Below are 26,580 nucleotides of genomic sequence, written 5' to 3'. Positions count from 1 at the left end.
GGGTGACAAGAAGCTGGTTCCAGAAACTGCATTTAAGAGGGGAATCAAACCCAGGCCTCTGGTTAGCAGAATGAACGCTTTAACCACAAAGTTTACCCAGCATCCCCATACAATGGTGGTGTTATGGAGATAGCATTCACTAAAATTGAGAGCATGACTACAATCTTGATTCAGTGTTGCAAAGTTGTGTGAAGGACTTTCATTGGGATAGTACTAGTAACTAGTCTACAAACATAATTTAATGATTTGATTATATTGGATGAGTGAGTTTGGTTTTATGCCGCTTTTAGTAATATTCCAGCAATATCACGGCGGGGGACACCAGAAATGGGCTTCACACATTGTACCCATGTGGGGAATCGAACCCGGGTCTTCTGCGTGACGCTTTAACCACTAGGCTACCCCACCCCCCCCTTATATTGGATGATTTACAAAGATATGTCTATAGGTATATGCATTGAATCCCAAAAGGAATATATTAAATACATAATCTGGATCAAACAAAATGAATGTTAAAAAGAATATAAACTCTTTCCAACTTTACAATATTATTATTAACAGACGGTAAATCTTATACACATAATTGCAACAAACATAATATGCTGTTATCTGTCACAGACAGTATTGCACTCTTGTGTGAATCTCTTCTCCATTGGACTGGTTAGGTATGAGAAACGTCTATCTGGTATCAGGATATTGTTAACATGATAAACAGACTTGGAAGAGATCCCACATACAACAGGTGTTCCTTCCCTCTTGTGAAACCATGTTTCATTCGAAAATTTTATCAGGTTCACATATTATTTACATCCAAATCATTTTGATGTTTTTTGATGGTACTGAAATAACTTCAACCTGACAATCATCCCATCTTTGATATGGTGTTGGAAGTTTTTTTTACAAATACCGGAGACACAATGAAAACCTGTATATCCAATAAGCACTGATTCACAGAGACACAGCAAAACGCTTTACTTACTAAGTATAGAACATTCCAATGAATTTTCAGAAAAGGCAGGTTTCCAGATAAAAAAGTTTCAAGCGTATGAATATTGATCTCAAACAATATCAACATCGATCTACATATGATTATCAATATAGTCAAGAAAGACAGACATTCTTGTCCAACAAACTTGCTCTCATTAAATCACAATTAATAATCAATCCCTGTACATCTATTACAAAATTATTATATTTACCATTTTATGGAACCCTTATAACAAACATCAACATTTCCCCAATAACAAATAACAAAGAAATGAAGTAAAACGTCAAACATCAAGACACAGTTGCCACATATATTCCACTGCCATTATCAATTGACCAATATTAGATCATCCGCTCACAAATTCTATAAATTCACATACCCTACTAATTCACATTCTAAGATGCCTAGTGGTTAGAATAATCGGAAAAAAATACATTATCAGACAATAAAGGTATAGTTTTTTGATGACGTAACAATTGAATGACGTTATCCCGTCACTGCGCCATTCTAGTGTGCCCCCTCGTGATCGAACCATTTTACATTACGTCACAATGTAAGCGACGTCACGATGCATGTCAGTTGTCATCGCCTCGTACGGCCTCCTACAGTAAACTACTCCGTTGCATCCCGTTTCTTGGTTTGCTGTTGCTTCACGCAGCTAACATCACTGGTGGAAACATTACGTTTATGTTTTACGACGGTTAAAATGTGTCAATTCGACTCACAAGTTTTCAGCGACACGGTAACGTTTGCAATATTTACATTCCCACAATGCAATCGTGGAATGTCGCTTGACTACTCAGCTTCATCTGGATGTACTGATCTAAACTTACGTTGGTAGTAGAAATGCGACGTTCATATTACCCCATATGGTTTATGTTAATGACAGATGTAATTAAAATAATTCAGAGAAGATATTTAATCCGAACGTAAACTGTCATCAAACTGTTATCATTTGTTTTTTTCTGGTAACGCAAGCGTCCTCGTACTTTAACTATAATAGTTCAGGGCGAAAGTGTGTTTTATTACTCTATACATGGTGGTAGAGCGAACTGTATTTCTTAATTACATACTACTTAAAGGTTTCACGGTAAGTGGGGATAGCAGCACACAGCCTTCCAAGTGCAGGTCATCTTCAACTGGTTTTGAGTCACTTATGATATATTATAAGTTGTTCACTGGTCACGAGGGGAACATGGGTTTTTTGAACCCTCTATGTTTGTTTGTGTTCCCTGAGTCCAAACAGCAAGGGGAACATAAACAAACATAGAGGGTACATCAACCCATGGGCCCCCGAGGGACCAGTGAACAACATATTTATCTTACCGAACACCTCAATGTTAATTTCTAACAGTTAGACGCACAGGTATCGGATCACAATAAGGAGTACCAGAGTTAGGCAATTAGCCAATACCGACAACAACCAAACGCTGCTAACATGAAGAACCAAATCCCCACAGTTCGGCATTCCTAGTGGGTAACATACAAAATGTTACTCGCTTGTAAGCACTGTACATTGATTGGCTCAGCCAATCAGAAAACGACATTTATATGTGAGGTAAGATAAATATTTTTTTTACACTTTTGTAAGTAGTGCACATAGGACCTTCCATGGTGTGTGGTATTCTCTCTCTCAACTGATCTGGGACTTGCACTACAGAGTGATGTTCGTGCTATAGCTATGGACATGACTGCTGGTCCACTAGTCAGTGACAAGTAACAATCAAGATGGACTAGTTATTTTTATACTCAAATCTAGTTATTTTCCTTAACCACTAGTCTGACAGGAGCTGTGGACTAGTTGGATCTGACCAATGACATCTACTTCTGTAACCTGTGTACAGTTTGTTGTGGTCATTATATTATATTAATTCTACCACAATTAAAGATTTTTTTCTTGACTGCTGCCCTGACGCATTGCCCTCCATTAAGTGATTTTACTGCTATGATTGTCATACATCTATACTACCCATCAAAAGTTTAGACTCACTAGTGTAAATGTAGCTTACATTAGTCAACTGTTCTAAACTAGATTTTGCGAAATATTATATACTGTTTAAAGGTACTGTACAACAAATTCGTAACTTTGAAAAGATTATTGTCATGAGTTAAATAAATGAAAAAACTCAGTGAAAATTGGCAAATTCTTTACAAAACTTTACACCAAAACACAGCTGTTCACATGCACAATATTTTCACATGATTTTCAGCAATTTGATGCATGATCCTCGTGCAATTCATCTGCATAAGGTTTGCAGTAGGTTCCCCCAAGTTAGTGGAGAAATTCATCTTCGATGTAACAAAATATATATATGTACATAACATATAGTGAGTGCTTAAGTGAGTCTAAACTTTTGGTGAGTAGTATATGTTGAAGTATGTGAGTTACAATCATCAAAGCGCTAAGATCGTCTTGAGGAACTAGGGCCAGGTAAATTCCCAGGCAGTTGTTGGAATACGACTTCTGACACACGTAGTCACATGCACGCACGCATGCACACACACACACACACACACACATACACTGGACAACTCTCAGGAACATATATAGCAGATTACATCACATTATGTAGGTTGGTTAAGATCTTTTTATCACAATACCGTTTTATTATGGTAACCATGGTAACACATCTTGGAAAATTCATTAAAACTCACCAACCATCCATAAGAAAGTGTAATCCCAATTACAACATGTCACATGACCACTTTCTAATTGGCATTGTGTATTCATAGCTTTCAAGCTTAGGTGCCATGCCAATTTACACTTGTCAGAAGGGTACACAAAGTAGGTGATCGTGACTGCCAGTTGTCCGATTTTGTGGAAGCCGTGGTGGCTGAGTGGGTTAGATCTCTAAATTTGTGTGCTGGCAATAAGGTGACAGTAGGAGTACAGGTTCGAATACCAGATGGGATGCAACCCCTAAAAGTACTAGCATCTATAGTTTAAAGAGAGAATGTAATCCCCAAAATAACGCATGAAATTATGACAACCTGGCTAAATATGACCTCAAACAACAATGATTCTACGTGAATCTGCATCTGTATCATGTAGATAAGACGGCAGAGCCTCTTGAGGCAAATACTTGGTTATCAACATTATATATCCTTAAAATAAAAGCAAATAGACATTTGTTTAGGTATTAGTGATCTCATGGAACCTGTATTAGAATGTATAAATTGTGCATGTAAATCACAGTTCTTTCTTACAAATGTATGCTTCACAATACACTTTTTGGGGATGGTATTTTGGGCGATTTCAAATATCACTTTTCAGTGTGTTTTCAAAGTAATTCGTTTTAAAATAAGAAAGTTCCTTGATCATATTTGTGCCCCCTCTGTGCATTCATATATCTTCATTCATTTCCATCAAGCAAATGTCATAATTTGAATGCATTCATTAAAAACATCATTAATAGGGCTGCAAAGATTCACCCAGACCTCGATTCGATTCGATTTTCGATATTGGACCTTCGATTCGATTCTTCATACACGTAAAAACATCAGATTTCATTTAACTCTCAATCGGCTTTCTCAGCGTGAAATCCATTTTCAACTTGGCAATGTCTACTAACAACAATCCTCATTGGATAATTAACCCGGCATCAATCAATCACGTTTCGCCTTATTTCAGGGCTCGAAACTGCTTGAGTTGGAGACAAAATTACGTTCTGTGCAGAATTAATTTAAATAAGTATTCAAATATCGAATCGAAATAGTGATAATGGTTATCGAAAATCGAAACTAATGTGTCAGATTCGATTTTCGATGATTCGCACCGAATCGTTGCAGCCCTAATCATTAATATATACTACACCATTACATGAACCAGTTTAGAGTCAATCACAGTGACATCTCAAACTTCAAACAGTCATATGTTTGCCATATCTAAGATTGCTTTGTGAGCACGGCCAAAGGAAAGACCCCTTTCCTGGATTTCTAGCACCAAATCAGCCTGTGATATTTTCCAAGACATATTACCATCTGTTCAGGATTGGAATTAGCACAGCATATTATTATGACACAACCTTTGCCGTATTCAGATAATCCTCTGTCAAGCATGTGTCAGGAGACGACTCGCGTTCATTCCCAACTAAAGTCCGAAACGCGCCTGTTTTGAACGTCGCGATTGGTGGAATGTCTGTCTGTGTCACGTCCTGGTTCTCCGTGAACAATTTATCACAATCACTTCTTACCGATTCCGTCTCGTCACCAAGTTCCTGGTTTCCATGTTTACGGTGCTGTAAACGTTCTTCCCCTGAGGAAATGTCCCCCTCGTCGTATGACACGCTCGGACTGGACGTGCTGTCACTATTATCGAAGTGTATATGGAGCGTGGCCTTGAGAGCTTCCATATCATTTAACTTCTCATCTTGGTCAATCAGTGCCTCACTGCCTTGCAAGTCAATCACAGCCTTGTCAAAATCCTCAACAGACGCGTTTATATTAACGTTACCACCAGGTGGAGCTGACTGGCTAATCTTGAAGAAATCATCGTCATTTGCCTCGAATAGAGTGTCTGTTTCATCAAATTCCTTTTTCCTGTCCTTGTTTTCCCGGTTTTCCTTGTCCTCGAGGTCGGACGTGTTGGTTGTGTCATTGTTGGAACTGTCGTCCTGCTGGGCGGAGATCACCTCCTCCTTACGGGCGAGACTGGAGGCAGAACTGGAGCCAGCGATGCTCCTCGTACTGTCCCGTGCTGTGGAGCTGGTGATGCTATTTCCTGTACCACTAGTTGGAGTGAGGGACCGAGTAGAAGGTCCGTCTCTGTTAACACAGATAATTATGCATGTAGATGTACTCATTACACAATTTGTTACATAAATCAAACAATTCATAAATTATACAGTAGTAAGCATAATAATATTTCATTAGAAAATGCCATTTTTACTCGGCAACAATTTAACTGTCTCAGGGATGAAACATATTAAATTCTTGATTAAGAAAAACCTTTAACCTTTCGGAGTAGAGGGTAAGTTAACAATTTGATGACAACAAGAATACAGTGATCTTGTCAAACAGGAACAAGCCATATTGCATAAGTTGGGTTCAATGCCACTTAGAACAAGCATTGTCACTAAGGTGACATAATCCCCCGCGGCAAATTATCAAATCAAACTTATAAAGTAATGAAAGTTTAAGTTAAATGTAAAAAAAACCATGACCAGCCAACCTCTCTTGATATCTTGCTCTTTAGGTGTTCAAACACACACATATTTTCAAGACTGACTTTGACCATGACATGAATGTCATAGTGTATGAAATATACAAAAATAGTACTAAAGAAATTGTTTATTGAAAACATTCAACGAAAGTCTTGAAAGTCTATGAAGAAAATCCAGTGAACCGTTCTTGAAATATCTTGCTGACAATTCAGGTTAATATGCTGAAATCTTCAAAGTGTTGCCATGACCGGGAGCGGTTCTCATGACCGTGACAACTATGTGAAGGTCACCAAAATTGACTAGGCTCTGCGCCTTCCCTAGATAAAGCTTGGTGTCAAATATGAAGACAATCCAGAGAACGGTTCTTCAGATAGCTTAACATGCACATAAAACGTTAAAGTCCCCTTGTGACCTTGAAATGAAGGTCAAGGTCACCAAACCTGACTTGGACCTTTCTTATACTGTGATGAACCTAGGTACCAAATATGAAAAGAATCTAGTAAACAGTTCTTAAGATATTCCAATTAGTACGTATGGACGGACGGAGCCTAATAGTATATCCCCCGCTTCGCGCTAAACGTGCAGCGGGGGATAAAAATGCTTGTGGGGGGAGGATGTCCCAGAAAGATGCAGGTCTTACAAGTCAAGTAGGGTGAGTGAGTGAGTTTAGTTTTACGCCGCACTCATTCCATACGCAATATTCCAGCTATATGGCGGCGGTCTGTAAATAATCGAGTCTGGATCAGACAATCCAGTGATTAACAGCATGAGCATCGATCTGCGCAATTGGGAACCGATGACATGTGTCAACCAAGTCAGTGTGTCTGACTACCCCATCCCATTATTTGCCTCTTCCGACAAGCATGGGTTACTGAAGATCAATATTCTAACCCGGGCCTTCACAGGTAGTCAAGTAGGGAACATGTGATCAACTTACAGTTTAACTCCAAGCCTGAGTTCCAGCAGGGTCCTGAAGTTGGGCAGCGTCAGTCGGAGGTCAGTCGTCCCGAGGCCACAGCAGAACCGGATCTGAACACACACACGGAACATTCATCAACACGTAGGTGCCAGTTAGCCCCGGCAATACAACATCCTCTCATGTTGTTTTCCCAACAAGTTACATAAAGTCATTCAGGTGTTGACAAAGGAACTGACTGTCTTGATATTCTTATGGAGGAACATTAAGATAAGACATAGTGTGAGTGAGTGAGTTAGGTTTTACACTGCTTTTAGCAATATTCCAGCAATATCACGGGGTACAACAGAAATGGACATCATACATTGTGCCAATGTGGGGGATCGAACTCGGGTCTTCGGCTTGACGAGCGAACGCCTTAACCACTAGGCTACCCCACCGCCCCTGATAAGACATAGGATTGGTTTCCTATGGTGTAATGCACATACAGAAACAGAAGCATAAAACAGGAAGAGGAATGTCCATCTCACATTTCATCCTATTTAATATAAAGGCCCTTATTGCCCACTTAAAGAAAGGATAGATTCCAGCAATGACATAGTGGAGGGACACCACAAATGGGCTTCATAAATTTTACCTACAAACTTTTAAACATCGGTACTAAAATGCTCTGTTACGGGTGTAGCCTAGTGGTGTATTTGTGGGGGCGGGTTCGGGGGTAGCCTAGTGGTTAAAGTGTTTGCTCATCACGCCGAAGACCCAGGTTCGATTCCCCACATGGGTACATGTGTGAAGCCCATTGATATTGCTAGAATATCGCTAAATGCGGCATAAAATAATACTTACTCACTCGTGTATTTCTGCATTGGAACTCACCTGACTGATGTTTTTATTGAGAAGAAAGACGCCATAGTTGAACTGAAACTTCTCCTTTCCCTTGCTGTAGAGTGGGAAGCTAAAACACAACACCATCAAATCATATGAACAAAATGCATCTCGCTTTTTGTGCTGTTCCTTTAGTTACCAATGCGCCCTTGTAACAAACAGGGAAAACGCTCAAATAAATGATTACAGTTTCTTAAACAACTTTATTTATTTTTGTGACACAAATTATGCAAGTTTTTTCTAGAGTTGGTCTGTTGTGTTTATTGCAGTCCACGTTGGTTTGATTCTTTTATGTCTATTTGTTTTTGTCTTAGATTGCAATTCATCGGTATTATTTTGTCTCAAACGGACTGTCACGTTCTTGTTAACACCTGACGCAAATATCAGTTGATTCATACACAAACTCCCATTAGCAGATTAATATCTGAAAATGCTTAAATTTTTATAAAAGAATTCCTCAATGTATCTTAAAAGATGAGCGTTATTTCACATACTCTCTGTCTTTGTCCGAGAGCTTCGTGTGTATATGATCTTTGATCTGTGACCTTGAGCCTCGATGAATCATCATATATCGCAATGGAAGGTCAAGGAACTGGGACACCATCATTGTCAGGTGACAGGTGTACCCAAGTCCAACTGCTATCATTGTCTCGTCTTGACCTGCAGGAAGTAAAAACATGTGCTTGTGAAAAACAGTGTCATATTGTTTGTTTTCTGTTAAATGCTGCATTTAGTAATATTCCAGCTAGTTGACAACAACCTTTAAAAAAATCATGTCTGGACCCAACAATCCAGTGATTACTTTGTGACCAATGATCCACACTGTCTTGTCATGCTGACACTCAATAAACCAACTGATTGAGCCTGAACACTTTGTGACCAATGATCCACACTGTCTTGCCATGCTGACACTCAATAAACCAACTGATTGAGCCTGAACACTTTGTGACCAATGATCAAAACTGTCTTGTCATGCGTACACTCAATAAACCAACTGATTGAGCCTGAACACTTTGTGACCAATGATCCACACTGTCTTGTCATGCTGACACTCAATAAACCAACTGATTGAGCCTGAACACTTTGTGACCAATGATCCACACTGTCTTGTCATGCTGACACTCAATAAACCAACTGATTGAACCTGAACACTTTGTGACCAATGATCCACACTGTCTTGTCATGCTGACACTCAATAAACCAACTGATTGAGCCTGAACACTTTGTGACCAATGATCAAAACTGTCTTGTCATGCGGACACTCAATAAACCAACTGATTGAGCCTGAACACTTTGTGACCAATGATCCGCTCTGTCTTGTCATGCTGACACTCAATAAACCAACTGATTGAGCCTGAACACTTTGTGACCAATGATCCACACTGTCTTGTCATGCTGACACTCAATAAACCAACTGATTGAGCCTGAACACTTTGTGACCAATGATCCACACTGTCTTGTCATGCTGACACTCAATAAACCAACTGATTGAGCCTGAACACTTTGTGACCAATGATCCACACTGTCTTGTCATGCTGACACTCAATAAACCAACTGATTGAACCTGAACACTTTGTGACCAATGATCCACACTGTCTTGTCATGCGTACACTCAATAAACCAACTGATTGAGCCTGAACACTTTGTGACCAATGATCCGCTCTGTCTTGTCATGCTGACACTCAATAAACCAACTGATTGAGCCTGAACACTTTGTGACCAATGATCCACACTGTCTTGTCATGCTGACACTCAATAAACCAACTGATTGAGCCTGAACACTTTGTGACCAATGATCCACACTGTCTTGTCATGCTGACACTCAATAAACCAACTGATTGAGCCTGAACACTTTGTGACCAATGATCCACACTGTCTTGTCATGCGGACACTCAATAAACCAACTGATTGAGCCTGAACACTTTGTGACCAATGATCCGCTCTGTCTTGTCATGCTGACACTCAATAAACCAACTGATTGAGCCTGAACACTTTGTGACCAATGATCCACACTGTCTTGTCATGCTGACACTCAATAAACCAACTGATTGAGCTCTGAACACTTTGTGACCAATGATCCACACTGTCTTGTCATGCTGACACTCAATAAACCAACTGATTGAGCCTGAACACTTTGTGACCAATGATCCACACTGTCTTGTCATGCTGACACTCAATAAACCAACTGATTGAACCTGAACACTTTGTGACCAATGATCCACACTGTCTTGTCATGCTGACACTCAATAAACCACCTGATTGAACCTGAACACTTTGTGACCAATGATCCACACTGTCTTGCCATGCTGACACTCAATAAACCAACTGATTGAGCCTGAACACTTTGTGACCAATGATCCACACTGTCTTGTCATGCTGACACTCAATAAACCAACTGATTGAGCCTGAACACTTTGTGACCAATGATCCACACTGTTTTGTCATGCTGACACTCAATAAACCAACTGATTGAACCTGAACACTTTGTGACCAATGATCAACGCTGTCTTGTCATGCGTACACTCAATAAACCAACTGATTGAGCCTGAACACTTTGTGACCAATGATCCACTCTGTCTTGTCATGCGGACACTCAATAAACCAACTGATTGAGCCTGAACACTTTGTGACCAATGATCCACACTGTCTTGTCATGCTGACACTCAATAAACCAACTGATTGAGCCTGAACACTTTGTGACCAATGATCCACACTGTCTTGTCATGCTGACACTCAATAAACCAACTGATTGAGCCTGAACACTTTGTGACCAATGATCAAAACTGTCTTGTCATGCTGACACTCAATAAACCAACTGATTGAACCTGAACACTTTGTGACCAATGATCCACACTGTCTTGTCATGCTGACACTCAATAAACCAACTGATTGAGCCTGAACACTTTGTGACCAATGATCCACACTGTCTTGTCATGCTGACACTCAATAAACCAACTGATTGAGCCTGAACACGCTTTCCATTTGGTTGCCATATACAACCAGCGAAGGATGCTGGGAGCCTATTGTAATGCAGAATCCCATGGGTCAAGTCAAGACAAGTGATCAACCGTCATGTTACTTTATAGACATAGAGTGGGAAATGTTTGTAATGGGCATGTGAATGAGATGGAGAGCTGACGATATTCCAGATATATCATACCTGCCTAAATATGATCCAATCAGGTCTAGGCACACTTGGGTGAGTTGAGGTGAAGTGAGCTGAGGTCAAAAGGGCTTTAACTCATGTTTTTGTTGAAATATCTCTGTAACAGTGTATGAAATAAGGCCCGTCCGACCGCCCGAGACGGTCTAGATTTCTGATGGATGGTCTTTACAGCTAGCCAGCCCGATGGTCTGGTAATTTTTTTTAGATGTTCCATACATCTGAGTTAATTCACCATAATTTGTGTGGTTAAATCCATTTTGGGCTGGTAACATTTTGAAGTTACCAGCCCTGATGTCTGACAGGATTTTTGGTTTGTTTCATACACTGCTATGACACTTTGTCATGTCCACCAGACTGACTGACTTAGTTTGGTTTTACGCCGCTTTTAGCAATATTCCAGCAACATCACGGTGGGGGACACCAGAAAAGGGCTTCACCATTACACGTAGTTTCTTCCATTGGAGGCTCAAAAAGTATCAGTGAACCCTCGTACATCCTGATGCAATCAGGGTAGTATAACTACATACTGCCACAGTCTGTGTTGATTCTCACCTTGGTAGTCCTCGGCATTAGGCAGCCACACACCACATATACAGATATGCTTCTTCTTGTTCTGTAACCAAAACAACGACTCATTAACTGACCCCCATAAATGAAGTGTTTACATTCTACATGTATATCCTGCTTTCTTATCCTGAAACTTAGAAATAGTAGCACTTAGTTGTAAGGTTAGATATTTGTGTTAGAAATTACAGAAATATTACATGCATACAGTGAGACCTCGGATACCCGACCCCAGATATCTGGAAACCTCGCCTTCGGTCATTTTTAGAAAAACCATTCTCTTACGTTATAAAAGTGACTGTCTATAACGGATATTCGGTTTCCGCTTCCGACGGTACATTTTACAAACAAACCGGCTAAATCAACACAAAATTGACTCACCTATCCGCATCGGCTTTGATCTACCGCTAACCGTGTGAAGGGAAGTGCGAGAGTCCCACGTGTTTTGACACGAGACGTGGTGTCATATATATTATTGTGTCTAATATAGCTTCTCTAAATATCATATTTATTGTAGCAACAAACTGGCTTGCTTATTTTACCCCATTCAACAATCACTTAACTGATTACCGCCTCGCTTTCCATTGACTGCTAGTTTACAGTAACATCGGTAAAATGTGTGAATTTAAATGGTTTCCGTGATTTTACCCCATTCCATGTGCGCATTAATGCTCATGAGGGTCCGTGATAACCTTAGGGTTGATTATATATATTTTACATAAAAACTGTAAATAAAATTCTTTGGGTTAAATAATAGTATTCTGTATTATATTTTACTGACGATCAAGCGCCAGAATTCATCCCGCTATATTATTGTGCATGTTTGAACTTGTTCGGCCGGTAACGGTGCACAGCTGATTGCTATTTCCGGCTTTGTGTAATGAGACAAATACGCACGGTAATCTTAATCCCTGCAAATAATACAATGCCCAGCAAAACAACTTATAACTTAAAAGGTAAATAATCTTGTCTAGTGATGTTTAATTGCAAATTTGACGCCTCTACTGACAAAGTCGCCTTTCTGTTGTTTGTTCACGCCAAGTGATATGATGTTGTTTATTCAGTCAAAGCAATAAAAGTGCAGTGTGTCGATATTCAAGCCAGTTATGTTGTGATGCTGTTTTTGAATGTCTATACATGTATAATAAACCCTTGATGATCATAAATATTTTGGATTTTCCTTGAGGTGTATGAAAACCAAAAATCCAGATATCCGATATTCAATTATCCGGACGATTTACGAAAAACGAATGTGTCCGATATCCGGGATACATGTCTCACTGTATATGGTACATGACCAGGACCTATATATGTACAAGACCTACCTCAGCTATGGGATATATGTACATGACCAGGGATATATGTACATGACCTACCTCTGCTATGGGATATATGTACATGACCAGGGATATATGTACATGACCTACCTCTGCTATGGGATATATGTACATGACCAGGGATATATGTACATGACCTACCTCTGCTATGGGATATATGTACATGACCAGGGATATATGTAAATGACCTACCTCTGCTATGGGATATATGTACAAGACCTACCTCAGCTATGGGATATATGTACATGACCAGGAATAAATGTACATGACGTACCTCTGCTTTGGGATATATGTACATGACCAGGGATATATGTAAATGACCTACCTCTGCTATGGGATATTACAAGACCTACCTCAGCTATGGGATACATGTACATGACCTACCTCTGCTATTGGATATATGTACATGACCTACCTCTGCTATGGGATATATGTACATGACCAGGGATATATGTACATGACCTACCTCTGCTATGGGATATATGTACATGACCAGGGATATATGTACAAGACCTACGACTGCTGTGGGATATATGTACATGACCTACCTCAGCTATGGGATATATGTACATGACCTACCTTTGCTATGGGATATATGTACAAGACCTACCTCTGCTATGGGATATATGTATGTGGCCATCTCTCCCACCAACTGCTTCCTCCGTATCAGCAGCTGTGCGTTCTCCTTCACTAGTGTCTCTCTGTAAGAGAAGATTCAATATCAGCACCTGTTCTGATTCTCTCATCATGATGCTTACACATCACAACTGTTTTATGGTCTGAACAGCTGACAATGATACTTTTCCTCACTATTTCCAATACAGTCTGGCCATTCACTGATAAACCAATGTGGACCCAGGAACACGTTCAAGCTATCTGGGATTCACACAACCAGCAAAGTCAATTTTGGAAAGACTAATGAGAGGTTATCACAAGTAATCTGATCGTTTTCGATCTTCACTGTCAATTTTCTCTTTCTTGGCATATTATTATCTAATCTAGTTATCCCTCTCGCCAAACAACGTCCTTCACAAGACTGCTCAACCGTATTCCTAACTGTACTGACTTTTAAGAACCTCTGACCATTTACAATTTAAAGCTCAAATGAAATGCTCACTGACATAGAAATATTCTTCGATATAATACATATTCTTTTTACATATTTCTCAGTTATTAAAGTGAGAACACTTTAGTAACTTTTTGCTGATGTGTATGCAGTTATCAGTTTGCATGCAAGAAGTGCCCGTTAATTTGGCTCGACTGGATATCGGTTTGGCATTGGAAAACACCCTTCGATGTAACTCTGACTATTGTGGTGAGGTCAGTCACTTGACCTCGAAGTGAGCTGTGAAATGCAAGTTTGATGAATGTAGCAGTGGGGATGACATTTTATGTTTTGAAGAGGGAGCCATCAAGGGCATTTCACGCCCGGATACTTGGGACTCTCAAAAGAGTTCGAGATAACTGGGTTTTGCAACAAAATAAGATTTGACATGTAATATATAGCATACTATTTCGCATATCATCAAAATAATTGCTAAAAGAAAAGTTGATTCGATGTGGTTTCTCACTTACCTGGTCTGTACATATGACTTTTTCTTGTCTTCATGGTGAGTCTTGCTTTTGTGGAGGTTGGACTCCTGATCACGGAAGCTATGTTCTGGAAGACAGAACAGACCACGAGTAAATGAATAGGTTTAAATTAATGCAGCTTCAAACAGTTTTCAGCCATTTCGTGTGTTGATTTCATTTGGGAGGAAAGCTGAAGTGATGCAGACTTTGTTCGTATACAACATTGGTAAATTGCAAACATTACCTCGATGGAATGAGAGTGGTGTATCAACTACCAACACCACTTACTAGGGGGTGTCTATTGAGGGAAAAACAACTATAGCGATAGTCTTGCAACCAACTTTTGCAATAGTGTTTTTGTCCTGAAAATGTCTCATATGAAGTCATTTCCCAAAGTGAGTGAGTGAGTATGGTTTTACGCCGCTTTTAGCAATAATCCAATATCACGGCGGGGGGACATTGTACCCATGTGGGGAATCGAACCCGGGCCTTTGGCGTGATGAGCGCCCCCTCATTTCCAAAAGGAATGTATAGTTTATATGAAACAAAAAACAAGTTGAAGTAGTTCCAGTCTCATTTAATAACTGACATGAAACTGGAAACACGGACCAAGTAAACAGTTAAAACATAACCTCAAAGAAGCTGCAAGTCTGCACCCAAACATCCTGTAGTTTGTGCTGTGCATTTATCAATGGAAGTCTATTACTAAACTATCGATAGTCATACATACTATCAATGCATCAATAGTTTATCGTTTCTACCATCGATTAATTGCTATCAGAAACTCAACAATTGCAATCCATCGATAGTTTGATGCATCGTTACAGCACTACCAAGTATATATCAATTCCAGTAACGAATCACCATCCTTGAGTTACAACTTTCAGTGGGAGTCTGGTATGATGCACTACCCACCCTTCTGAGTGCTCTCCCCTCTCTGTCTGTCGTACTTGTCCTTCTCCAGCTGCAGCTGTGTCATCTGCCAAGTCAGCTCGCTGCGCAGCTGTGACACCTTCACCAGAAGCTGCTCACGCCGTGACAACTGCAACACACATCCAGGGTCATGGCTGCTTACTATGACATTATCATCACTTCATCTGACGTGGTTGTACTAATCATAATTTACATCATAGGTTCATATTCTTCTTTTTTTGTGAGATATTGAAAGCATGTCAGCAAGCCAATTACTGATTGACTGTTTCATATTATGGTTCAATAACTAACTAAATAACTACTCAACACACCAATGTAACCTGTAATGTATAAATAATGCAATAAAAGGATTGTAAATTGATGTATCATGTTCTGAATATCAAGATACAATACGGTATCAGCACCATCAAATCATAGGCTTTGGAGGCAGGACAACCTCATAATGAGTGAGTGAGTGAGTATGGTTTCACGCGGCTTTTAGTAATATTCCAGTAATATCACAGCAATATCACAGTGGGGGACACCAGAAATGGGCTTCACACATTGTACCCATGTGGGGAATCAAACCTGGGTCTTCGGCGTGACGAGTAAACACTTTAACAACTAGGCTACTCAACCGCCCCCACCTCATAATGAACACAGTATAACTGACATAAATATACGAATACTGATAATATTGTCAATTCTATTAGACACCTGCTGGAGAAATATACAAGACAGCGCCGCCCACTACTGGTGGTCCGATTAATTGAAATAATAAAATATTGGTCGCAGTGACTAAACGACCAAGCAATCAATTGTCATTTCTCATAATGGAGTGAGTGAGTGAGTTTAGTTTTACGCCGTACTCAGCAATATTCCAGCTATATGGCGGCGGTCTGTAAATAATCTAGTCTGGACCAGACAATCCAGTGATCAACAGCATGAGCATCGATCTGCTCAATTGGGAACCGATGACATGTGTCAACCAAGTCAGCAAGCCTGACCACCCGGTCCCGTTAGTCGCCTCTTACGACAAGATAGTCGCCTTTTTATGGCAAGCACATGGGTTGCTGAAGACCAATTCTACCCTGGATCTTCACGGGTCTTCTCATAATGGAACACAAACAGTTTTGGAACACTTGTTTGCATTAACAATATTTTTCACAAGCTTGGTTTTATCTGTGTCATTAAATTTACATTTCATAAGAACTACAAGCTCGTTCCAAGTCATGACTGAACTTTTCTCAAAGACTCCAGGAAAGTTAAATTCTTAACGTACTAGTAATCCTTTAAAGATGTGAAATTTGCAAAAGTATTTTGTACAATTTGCAAAAAAACTCTCAAAAACGTTTGTGCATTACCAAACATAACAGGGAGTACACATTGATGCAAACCAATTATTTTCGATGATTGATCAATTCCCAACACTAGTGCCCACCTTCTGGCCAGTTTCCTGAGATGACAGCAAGCGGTCTTCAATGGAGGTGTGGATTCTGTTCACAGTGGCCTGAGTTTGTTGTGTGGCTCGCAATATTGTCTGAATGCTGGAGGAAACGAATCCATAGAGAATATAGTGACATTAAAACTAAAAAAAGGAGTGTCTCAAAGAAATATGCGCATATGCTCAAACAACCAGACAGTGAAACTGTTTGACCAACCTACCGTGAGACTGAGTTAGCTGTGTACGCGCCTCGTATCAAGGACTGGTCTACTCTAAACACGAAACTTGGCGTCTCGGGATAGGGAAGATTTGTTTGTACTTCAGACATCTGTAACATATGGCAAGGTTACTCCATGAAGCATATCACTTGTGCTGACTCTGCAATTATCATACAAAACTGTGTTCCACAGGAGATATTGCTTGTGTGAAATCAAGTAGACAGTAGATTTTGTACAATGCCCTGACAATGCTATGACGTAATGAACTTGATGAAAAATCGTCCGGAAGGCGGGGTTTCCGGATATACGGGGTTCGACTGTATAAAGAATGTGAACTGTTTCTAATTTTTTAAGAAACATCATTGCAAGTTCTAGAAATGAGGAAATAGTTGTAAAAGTAATCATGGGTCAGCAGAGAGACTGGAAACACAGCATAACTTGCTATCGTATATCACCTGTCTCTGTAGTTCAGGAGATGCCTTTGACTCATCAGCAGAGATGAAGTACTTGTCAAACATGCCGAAGATGACCGTGTTTGGATTGTACTTGACACCGCTGTGCTGTAGCTGAAATTACAGACAGTCACCACAATAAGACCTCTAAAACTTGACAGTACATTATATTGTCATTTTGTAAATATTAAATACAGCAGAATGAGAAAAATATTTCTTTACAATGATTTCTTCTGGTAAAGCAACTTCTGTTTCCAAATCCAGTTAAACATTTACCAAAAAGAATTAACACTGAGATAAGCTAAAGGCAACAGATATTTTTTAACTCAGCTTACAAATTTGCCAATTCCAAAACACTGAAACATATAAGGAAAATACGAACAAAAATCAGCGCTTGTTTATTCAGTCAATAGAAAGTAAAACGTAAATTAAAAAACCCATTTGCTGTTACCATCAATATATACACATCATCCAAAATATGACCCGTGAAGATCCGGGGTAGAATTGGTCTTCAGCAACCCATCCTTGCCACAAAAGGCGACTATGCTTATCGTAAGAGGCGACTAACGGGATCGGGTGGTCAGGCTCACTGACTTGGTTGACACGTCATCGGTTCCCAATTTCGCAGATCGATTTTCATGCTGTTGATCACTGGATTGTCTGGTCCAGACTCGGTTATTTACAGACCGCCGCCATATAGCTGGAATATTGCTGAGTGCGGCGTAAAACTAAACTCACTCACTCACTCACTCATCAAAATACTATCATTAACCAGTTGAAAATTATACCTTAAAAGCAGAATACACAAGAAGGAATTTGAAGGTAAAACAACTGCAAGAAAGTTTGTTGTAAGAAAAGGCTGCATGCAATGAACTCTCTTAAGATTAGATCCCAGACTTCACAGGCAAACACAAGCACCATGAGGCTACTTGAAAAGAGACATGATTATGGCTATAGACACAGATTGAACAATGAAGACAATAGAAACATGAATGGTTCACGTACCTTCTCAGCAAAGAAGGCCAGTCCGCTAAGGTGAATGGTGAGGTCTATGAGCAGGGTGAACCGATCGTCCTGAGACACCCACACCCTCACCACAACAGCTGACAAAGGTCAAGGGGAGATAACCAACACTAATAGAGGTACAGTGAGTGAGTGAGTTTAGTTTTACGCCACTTTTAGCAATATTCCAGCAATATCACGGTGGGGGTCACCAGAAATGGGCTTCACACATTGTACCCATGTGGGGAATCAAACCCGGGTCTTCAGCGTGACGATCGAACGCTTAAACCACTAGGCTACCCCACCGCCCCAATAGAGGTACAGAGAACAATACCCTCACCCCTTTGAGAGAGTGACTGAGTCTAGCCAATTTTACCAATATTCCAGCAATATCAGCAGACACCATATATGGGCTTTACACATTGTACCCATGTGGGAATAGAACCTCGGCTTTCAGCATGAAAAGTGAATGCTTTAAACACTAGGCTACGGAACAATGGGTTTTTTGGGATCAAGGATTGGATAGTCTCCACCATTCATGACCTGGGATGATGCTAATTTTCTTGTTATTGTACCCCAACAGTGTGGGACGTTGATCACAATATCAATCACTGGTTTGTCTGGCCCACACTTGAATACTTACATTGACTGTGGTGGAGTGAGTGAGTGAGTGAGTGAGTGAGTGAGTGAGTGAGTGAGTGAGTGAGTGAGTGAGTGAGTGAGTGAGTGAGTGAGTGAGTGAGTGAGTGAGTGAGTTCAGTTTTACGCCGCTTTTAACCATATTCCAGCTATATCACGGCGGGTGGCACCAGAAATGGGCTTCACACATTGTACCCATGTGGGGAATCGAACCCGGGTCTTTGGCTTGACGAGCGATTGCTTTAATCACTAGGCTACCCCACCGCCCCTGATTGTGGTATAAAAAACTTTCCCTCACTCACTCCCCATACATTAAACAGAAATAAGCACACTAACCAATGGAATAAAACCTTTGAACTTTTGGGTCCTAATATTTAGCACTGTGGACATAAGATTGATTGCAGTATCTCAAATCAAAGTGTTAGACCAGACAAAACAGTGACTGATAGAGTGAGCACTAACACAATGGTTCAGGATCCTGAATTTACATGGTCTGTGTATTTTTTAGTCCTCGTAAAATATTCTGGAGGATCTGAGACATCAAAATGGGGTTCATAGGTGACCAGTGTATAGGTGTCATACCTGGTGGTCAGGCTTGCTTTATACCAATGGGTGGTCAGGCTTGCTTCATACCAAAATAGACTCGGGAAACACAAACACAAGTTTGTCGCAAGAGCTGACTAACGGGATCAGGTGGTACATGTCATTGTATCCCAGGTACCTCAATTGATGCTTATGATGTCAATCACTGGATTGTCTGGTCTAAACTTCATTATTTACAGGCAGCTGACATACAGCTGCAAATTGCAATATTGCTGAGCACACATTAAACAACAAACAGCTGCTGGTCATTCTGTCATTGATAAGGATACATTTGGATTTCAAATTGACATCTTTTTCATATCTGCTGATGTCAAAGCTCTTCCATGTAGGATTCTGGAAATAAGAAGGAAGCACTGAATTAAATGCAAAACCTTTGTGAAAGCAAGGGCATTGACAACAAAGCCAGAGTATCCCATAACCTACTGGTCTGACGATGATCATTCACGTCAGAGGTGCACAGTATTTCTGGTCTACTCAATGTGAAATATAAATAAACATGATTGAAAAATAATAGTATATTGCCACCATCATGCATATAGTATCACAGGCAATATATGCATCATAAGTTATAAGTCGAGTTAAAAATAACGAAATTCATAAATCAAATCCTGTGGTTGAAAAAGGAAACTACAGTCGAGCATCGTTGTGTCAAACTTTGATAACTCGATATCTCGTTTGTCTCGATATAACATCTCGGTTCCGGCAAAATCCTTCATAATTTATCATTATTCAAGCTCTTTTAAATCGATACGGATGTCTCGATATTTCGGATATCTCGATATAATCTGATGGTCCCAACAAGCCAAATTACCCCTTTAACTCGATATTTGCAAAGATACTCGATATTCACCTACCTATCATGGGCAAGTATCCCTCTGAACTGAGGTTGTTTCCACACGTTTACCCATGGTGCGGAATGAATCAAAGGTATGCGGTAGTGTAAACTAATCCGGGCTAATTGAGTTGAAGGTGTCACTTGTTTGTTATTTAATTAGGATTAATTAAGAAGGATTTAATTAGGAAGTACTCACTGTTACGACTAAACACTACTGATAACCGATTACAGTTTCGAATCCAAACATACTGAGAAGCGTTTTGTTTTCTTTTATAGTGATATGTGATGATATGCCCTGGTCGGATGTCTCAAAGTTCGGATGAATCGATATTTTTTCATGGTCCCATGAATATTGAGACAACGGTGCTCGACTGTATTTGCAACAAACTTCCTGTATACATTGTATTATGTATGCATTGTAACCATAGCAACATCAAATGAAATGGGAGATGACAATGAAGCTGACAAAATATCATGAATGTATAGTCAGGTTCATGACACATTATAGATGATAGGACTGACTGACTGAGTTTGGTTTTACGCCGCTTTTAGCAATATTCCAGCAACATCACGGCGGGGGACACCAGAAATGGGCTTCACACATTGTGCCCATGTGGGGATTCGAACCCGGGTCTTTGGCGTAACGAGCCAACGCTTTAACCATTAGGCTACCCCACCGCCCACAGATGATATGAATCATGCAGTTCGTTGTGGTGTGGATTGCAATACAGGAATTAATACTTTAACAACCTGCAATATGAAATTCATGCCAATACCCAACCCTTCTTTTAAATATTATGTAAAAGAGGAAAAATCTGTTTACCACTGAGCCGACAGCTTTCTCGCTTGTGTAAAATGCTGAAAAAGAAAACGAGGTGAGGTGAGATGAAATTGGGTTTTACGTTGTGCTTTAGTATATTTTGCTCATATGACGACGTGCATGCGTGTGTATGTGTATGTGCGGCTGCTTGTACTAACCCAGACTTAAGCTGGTTTTATAGTGCTAGCTCACTGAGATACCACGCCGCAGTGCAGCATGAATACCCCACTCAGACACATTATACTGACTCCAAGCCGACCAGTCCTTGTTATACCCATTAATGCCAAGCGCCAGGCAGGGACCAACAAGTACCATATTTTAACGTCTTTTGGTATGACGCGGTCGGGGATCGAACCCACGACTTTACGCTCTCCGGGCGGACGCTCTAACCACTACACCACAGAGGCGGTCAAAGAAAACAAGAACAAAACATTATCTATTCATACCAGTGATAAAAAAACATACGTTTTAGTCCACTGGTCCATATAAAGGAAACACAGCAAAATCATTAAAAGTGTAAAATGTCTACCAGTCATTACGATATCTAAATATTGTTAAGCTTGGCAAGGACAGTAGGACTAGTGTCTGTTTCTGTTGCTGCAACATCTACAGCCTACTGCCTGGATTGGGTCTTCTCACCTGGAGACCTGGTGTTGCGATGCAGCGTGAAGAAGGTTTGCATCTTCATCACCTCGATACCTCGGTAGGTGTGGCATACCAAGTTCCTCACAGCAACACTTCGGAGGTGACGGATTCGTTTCTGAGGAAAACAATGAAACATGCACAATAATCACAAGTTGGAAATCAAGAGACATTTGTAACTAGTCAGTCAGTTAATATACCCATACACTTCTAATTTCACTAGGGCTGGCCACCAATACAGATCATAGAGATTGATGATTGATAACTAAATATTGATTGATTATAGATAAATTTCGGAGAAATAACTTTAAGCAAAATTGCCTAAAAACGTCTGAAAGTAATGAATATATTTCATATCACTGGTGAGCGGTGACATGCTTATACATGGCTAACCATCAAGACAGTGTCCCGATCAGAATTTAGAAGAAGCCCATGGTTAAAATCTAACTAAGCTTGTGTATTGTTTGAGTAAATTAAAACTTTATTCTATATCATTTACGATATTATCAATGACACTATTTTCATTTCAATAATCATTAATAAAAATGTTTCCTATCAACGATATTTCCGATTACTGATCTTTTTAGCCAGCACTAAATTTAACATTATTTCATGAAATTACAACACAAACAATAGATACAAATAGTATGACTATAGTTTTACACCACTATTAGCAATATTCCAGCAGGGATTCCAGAATTGGACTTCACACTCATTGTACCCATGTGGGAATCAAACCCAGGTCTTTGGTGTGAAGAGCGAACACTTTAACCACTAGGCTACCCACTGCCCCAGAAACACAAAGTAAGTGCACATCTAAAAGTAGGCATAAAATCAGTTCATAAAAACAGAATGACAACATAATAAACAATGTTCATAAAGAACCTTGGAGCATATTGTGAACTATAATTTCAGATTTGTTTTCAATGCATTGATCAGTATAAGCAGATTAGTACAGGGGTGGAAATAACCCATTTCCTGACGTCCGAGTCCAGTGTTTTTGTCAGTCGGGCAAGCAAATTTGTATTTCACACTGTACCGGTGTCCAGTGGACTTTCCAATGTTAATTATGTTGTTTATTTTAAAAATCAGCAAGAAATCAGCCGTTATAGTGGGAAAATGATCAGGGCAAGTGATTTTACATGTGCCACTGTACCGGAGTACACTATCAATTTTAAAGTTATTTCCACCCCTGTAGTATCATGTACTGTTTTGCCAAGCTTCAATTAAGCTAATCAGTTGTTATGAGTTCCATCACCATTTTCCTTTGTACTCTCATAATTTACATATGTAATAATGGCTATATATGGAAGAAAGGTATTGGCAAAATACAGATGTAGATCACTTCCCCACGCTACAGACATCACCCAGATCTTGAAGCCACTCTATCCAAGACTCATTTCAAACTGAAACCTAATTATGTTGTCATCCCAGTCACAAATGTTTCTAGTCCTTGTGTTGCGACTAATTATGAAAAGAACTGCTACAAAGAGAAGCACACATTCATCCTGACTAACAATACGTACTTCAGAATCATTTCCTTAGGTTTCGTATCAGTCTATGGCTTCCTTCCTCATTGTTGCCGATCATTAGGTTTTGATTTTGTTCCTACTCATGTTTCAAAACATTTTTATGAAATATGGAAAACTCTTTCTGGAATAAATGAATACTTTTTAGTCTGCGATTTCAGTCACATTCTCATTCCCGAATCTGATGTTATGAGTTGATTTAAACATATTTTTCTTCAATAAATCAATAGGGATTGGTGAACAAGCTGTTGTAGCTTATATTAACACTGCTCCCATACAACCTGTTACATAATACAAATTGTAAGGTCAGAACATGATACACATGATCATGCAAGTTAGCAACTGTGTGTTAAACAGAAGCATGGTGAAAACAAATTGGTGAGATGTGTATTAGCACTTTTAGTGAGTGAGTTTAGTTTTACGCTGCACTCAATAAATATGCCGTAAATAATCGAGTCTGGACCAGACAATCCAGTGAGCAAAAGCATGAACATCGATCTACGCAACTGGGATACAATGACACGTGCCAACCAAGTCAGCGAGCCTGACCACCCGATCCCTTTAGTTGCCTCTTACGACAAGCATGGGTTACTGAAGATCAATTCTAACGCGGATTTTCATGGCTCGTTTTCATTTTTGAGAATGAGCATGAGTAATTGGTCAACTACAGTTTGGTGTGCCTGAAGAGTTAAAGCAATTGAGGAACATGTGGTTATTGATTGGTGATATGTTTTCCTATACAAATTAAGTTGCATTGGTATTGAAACGTTTGAAAAGTTTTGATTTAGTGATAACTTTGTGGATTGATTTCAGCATGTTCACATTTTCAGAAGTAACCAAATATCTATTTCCATTCAAAATGGTTTCCAGGTCATAGCCATGGGAATAGAAATACATCTTACTTCTATATACACATGAAGAAATAGTGTAAAGCGTTTCCATGTAATATCACTTCCACCACCAATTTTCTTTCCACTCACACTATCTATTTGCCTGTATATGGAAGAAGTGTATAAGCAAAATACAGATGTAGATCACTTGCCAATGCTACAGACAGAACTTGAAGACCCTCTATCTAAACCTCATTTTCAATCGGGGCCTAATTATGTTGTCATCAGTCACAAATACCCACGTCATTTATCCTGACTAACAATATCTGCTTCAGATTAATTCCTGTAGTTTTGCATCAATCTATCACTCCCTTCAAGCATATGTGTTGATTATTTTTCTACTTACATTTCAAGATGTTTTTATCAACTGAAGAATACTCTAGAACGTATGACTACTTTATTTCAGCCTGTGACTTTAGTCACAGTCAGATGCTGAGTGAGTAAAATTCTATTGGTCAAGCAAATATCAGTACATTTAATTCCAATCAATTCCATTGAAAACGATGCCATGAGCCAAAATGGACGGGTAGGCAACTGCCAGGCTGCCATCAGGACCCTCTGAGATTAAAATCTGCAGGCCCTGATTAAATCCTTCAGGCCATCATTATTAAACTATGTAGCATTTTGTGACAAAACTAATGACACATAAATTTGCACCATGACAAATGGACCTACACTCATTTGAGGCTACAGCAAAGCTTTCGGCCGTGGGAGTCGTGCCAATTAACACTTATCAGAGGGGTACACAAGGTCCGCAGTCTGGACTACCAGTTGTCCGACTTCCATTTTTGTGGAAGCCGCGCTGGTTGAGCGGTCTAGGCGGCTGACTTTGTGTGCTGGCGATTAGGTGCCTGACTCTGAGGGTGTGGGTTTGAGTCCCGTATGGGACTCAACCCCAAAAAAGTACTAGAATCTGTACTTTACTAAGAAAGTGTATCTCAAATATAACATATGTTACATCAACACATAGTTACCCACATGCTCAGGACAGAGTATATGCACTTTAGCACTTGCTTAGGTAATAGTGAAAGGATACAATGATATTCTTTATCACGCACGACTGTTGACAATACCTCATTACATCACTGAATAATGGAGAAGCCAGGGTATGTCATTACAACTTCACCAGGCCTTGTCAAACCCTGAGCACTAAACATCAGAACTGAGTTTATGTTTAGCCTGTGCATTTTTTATTGATATCACACAGTGACAAACTTTGGAAAATTACCAGGTAGTTTTCTATGTTTGTTCTGTTCAGGGTGTTATCTAGACACCATATAGCTTGAATATTGGTGAGCACGACGTTAAACAACAAACAAACAAACAAAACAAAACAAAACATAGTGTTATCGGTGTAAGCCCAACAGTTGACCAAAAGACAAACATAATTAGACAAACACCAGGATGACTTGTGAGTGTATAGTAATGTAAGTAGGAAATGTCACTGTCTTTGATACTGACACTTCGGCAAAGAATGAATACTTGTATTCCATTCCTATATTGGTCCACAGTCTGATAACACCTGTCAACTTGTCACTCATTTGTTAGAAATTAGCATCTACAACATAATCACCTGGTATGTTGGCAAGTCGAACGGGTTCGTAACGCGCTGAAAACCTCCACCCGATGCCATGTTTTGATACTTCGATATTTGCAGTATTACATACTAATGAAATCTCAATATTTAGCAGAAGACTTCTGTCGACTTTAGGGAAGTACCCTACGTCGCCATCTTGATTCTCGTATTAGTATCACGTGACTATCTGATTAGGCTTGAGTATTTCGAATCATTCGTGATTCAATAGGACTACAAGGAAATTGGAAGTCATTGAAAACACCTCCGAATGTTTATGTCAGTATTTTGACGGTTGACAAGTTCCTGAACGTGACCAAATACGATTAATTGAAATTTCTGATCTCGCGAGATTATGTGTACACGCCAGTCATGTGATACTGAGAGCCGACAGAATCAAAACACATCCTTTTCATGTGTTAGACTTTGGT

At 39.7% G+C, this 26,580-nt stretch overlaps 1 protein-coding gene across 1 annotated transcript; it reads right to left on the bottom strand.

Annotated features, from left to right (window-relative positions):
• Positions 1 to 3,572: 3,572 nt before the first annotated feature.
• Positions 3,573 to 26,333, bottom strand: LOC124277041 (UV radiation resistance-associated protein-like). Its single transcript, XM_046712695.1, has 16 exons — positions 26,150 to 26,333; positions 22,155 to 22,275; positions 21,519 to 21,553; positions 20,130 to 20,193; positions 18,622 to 18,719; positions 17,620 to 17,730; positions 17,168 to 17,274; positions 16,944 to 17,049; positions 15,506 to 15,632; positions 14,594 to 14,678; positions 13,629 to 13,719; positions 11,670 to 11,730; positions 8,446 to 8,611; positions 7,943 to 8,021; positions 7,088 to 7,179; positions 3,573 to 5,752 (listed from the first exon to the last, which is right to left on the bottom strand). The coding sequence occupies exons 1-16, from the start codon at positions 26,207 to 26,209 to the stop codon at positions 5,002 to 5,004; spliced, it is 2,154 nt and encodes a 717-aa protein (XP_046568651.1). The 5' UTR covers positions 26,210 to 26,333; the 3' UTR covers positions 3,573 to 5,001.
• Positions 26,334 to 26,580: the final 247 nt, after the last annotated feature.

The sequence above is a fragment of the Haliotis rubra genome, unplaced genomic scaffold (assembly GCF_003918875.1).
Source record: "Haliotis rubra isolate DU_JTF1 unplaced genomic scaffold, ASM391887v1 Scf217, whole genome shotgun sequence".
Classification (NCBI taxonomy): domain Eukaryota; kingdom Metazoa; phylum Mollusca; class Gastropoda; order Lepetellida; family Haliotidae; genus Haliotis; species Haliotis rubra.
This window is presented reverse-complemented; position numbering and strand designations above follow the sequence as displayed.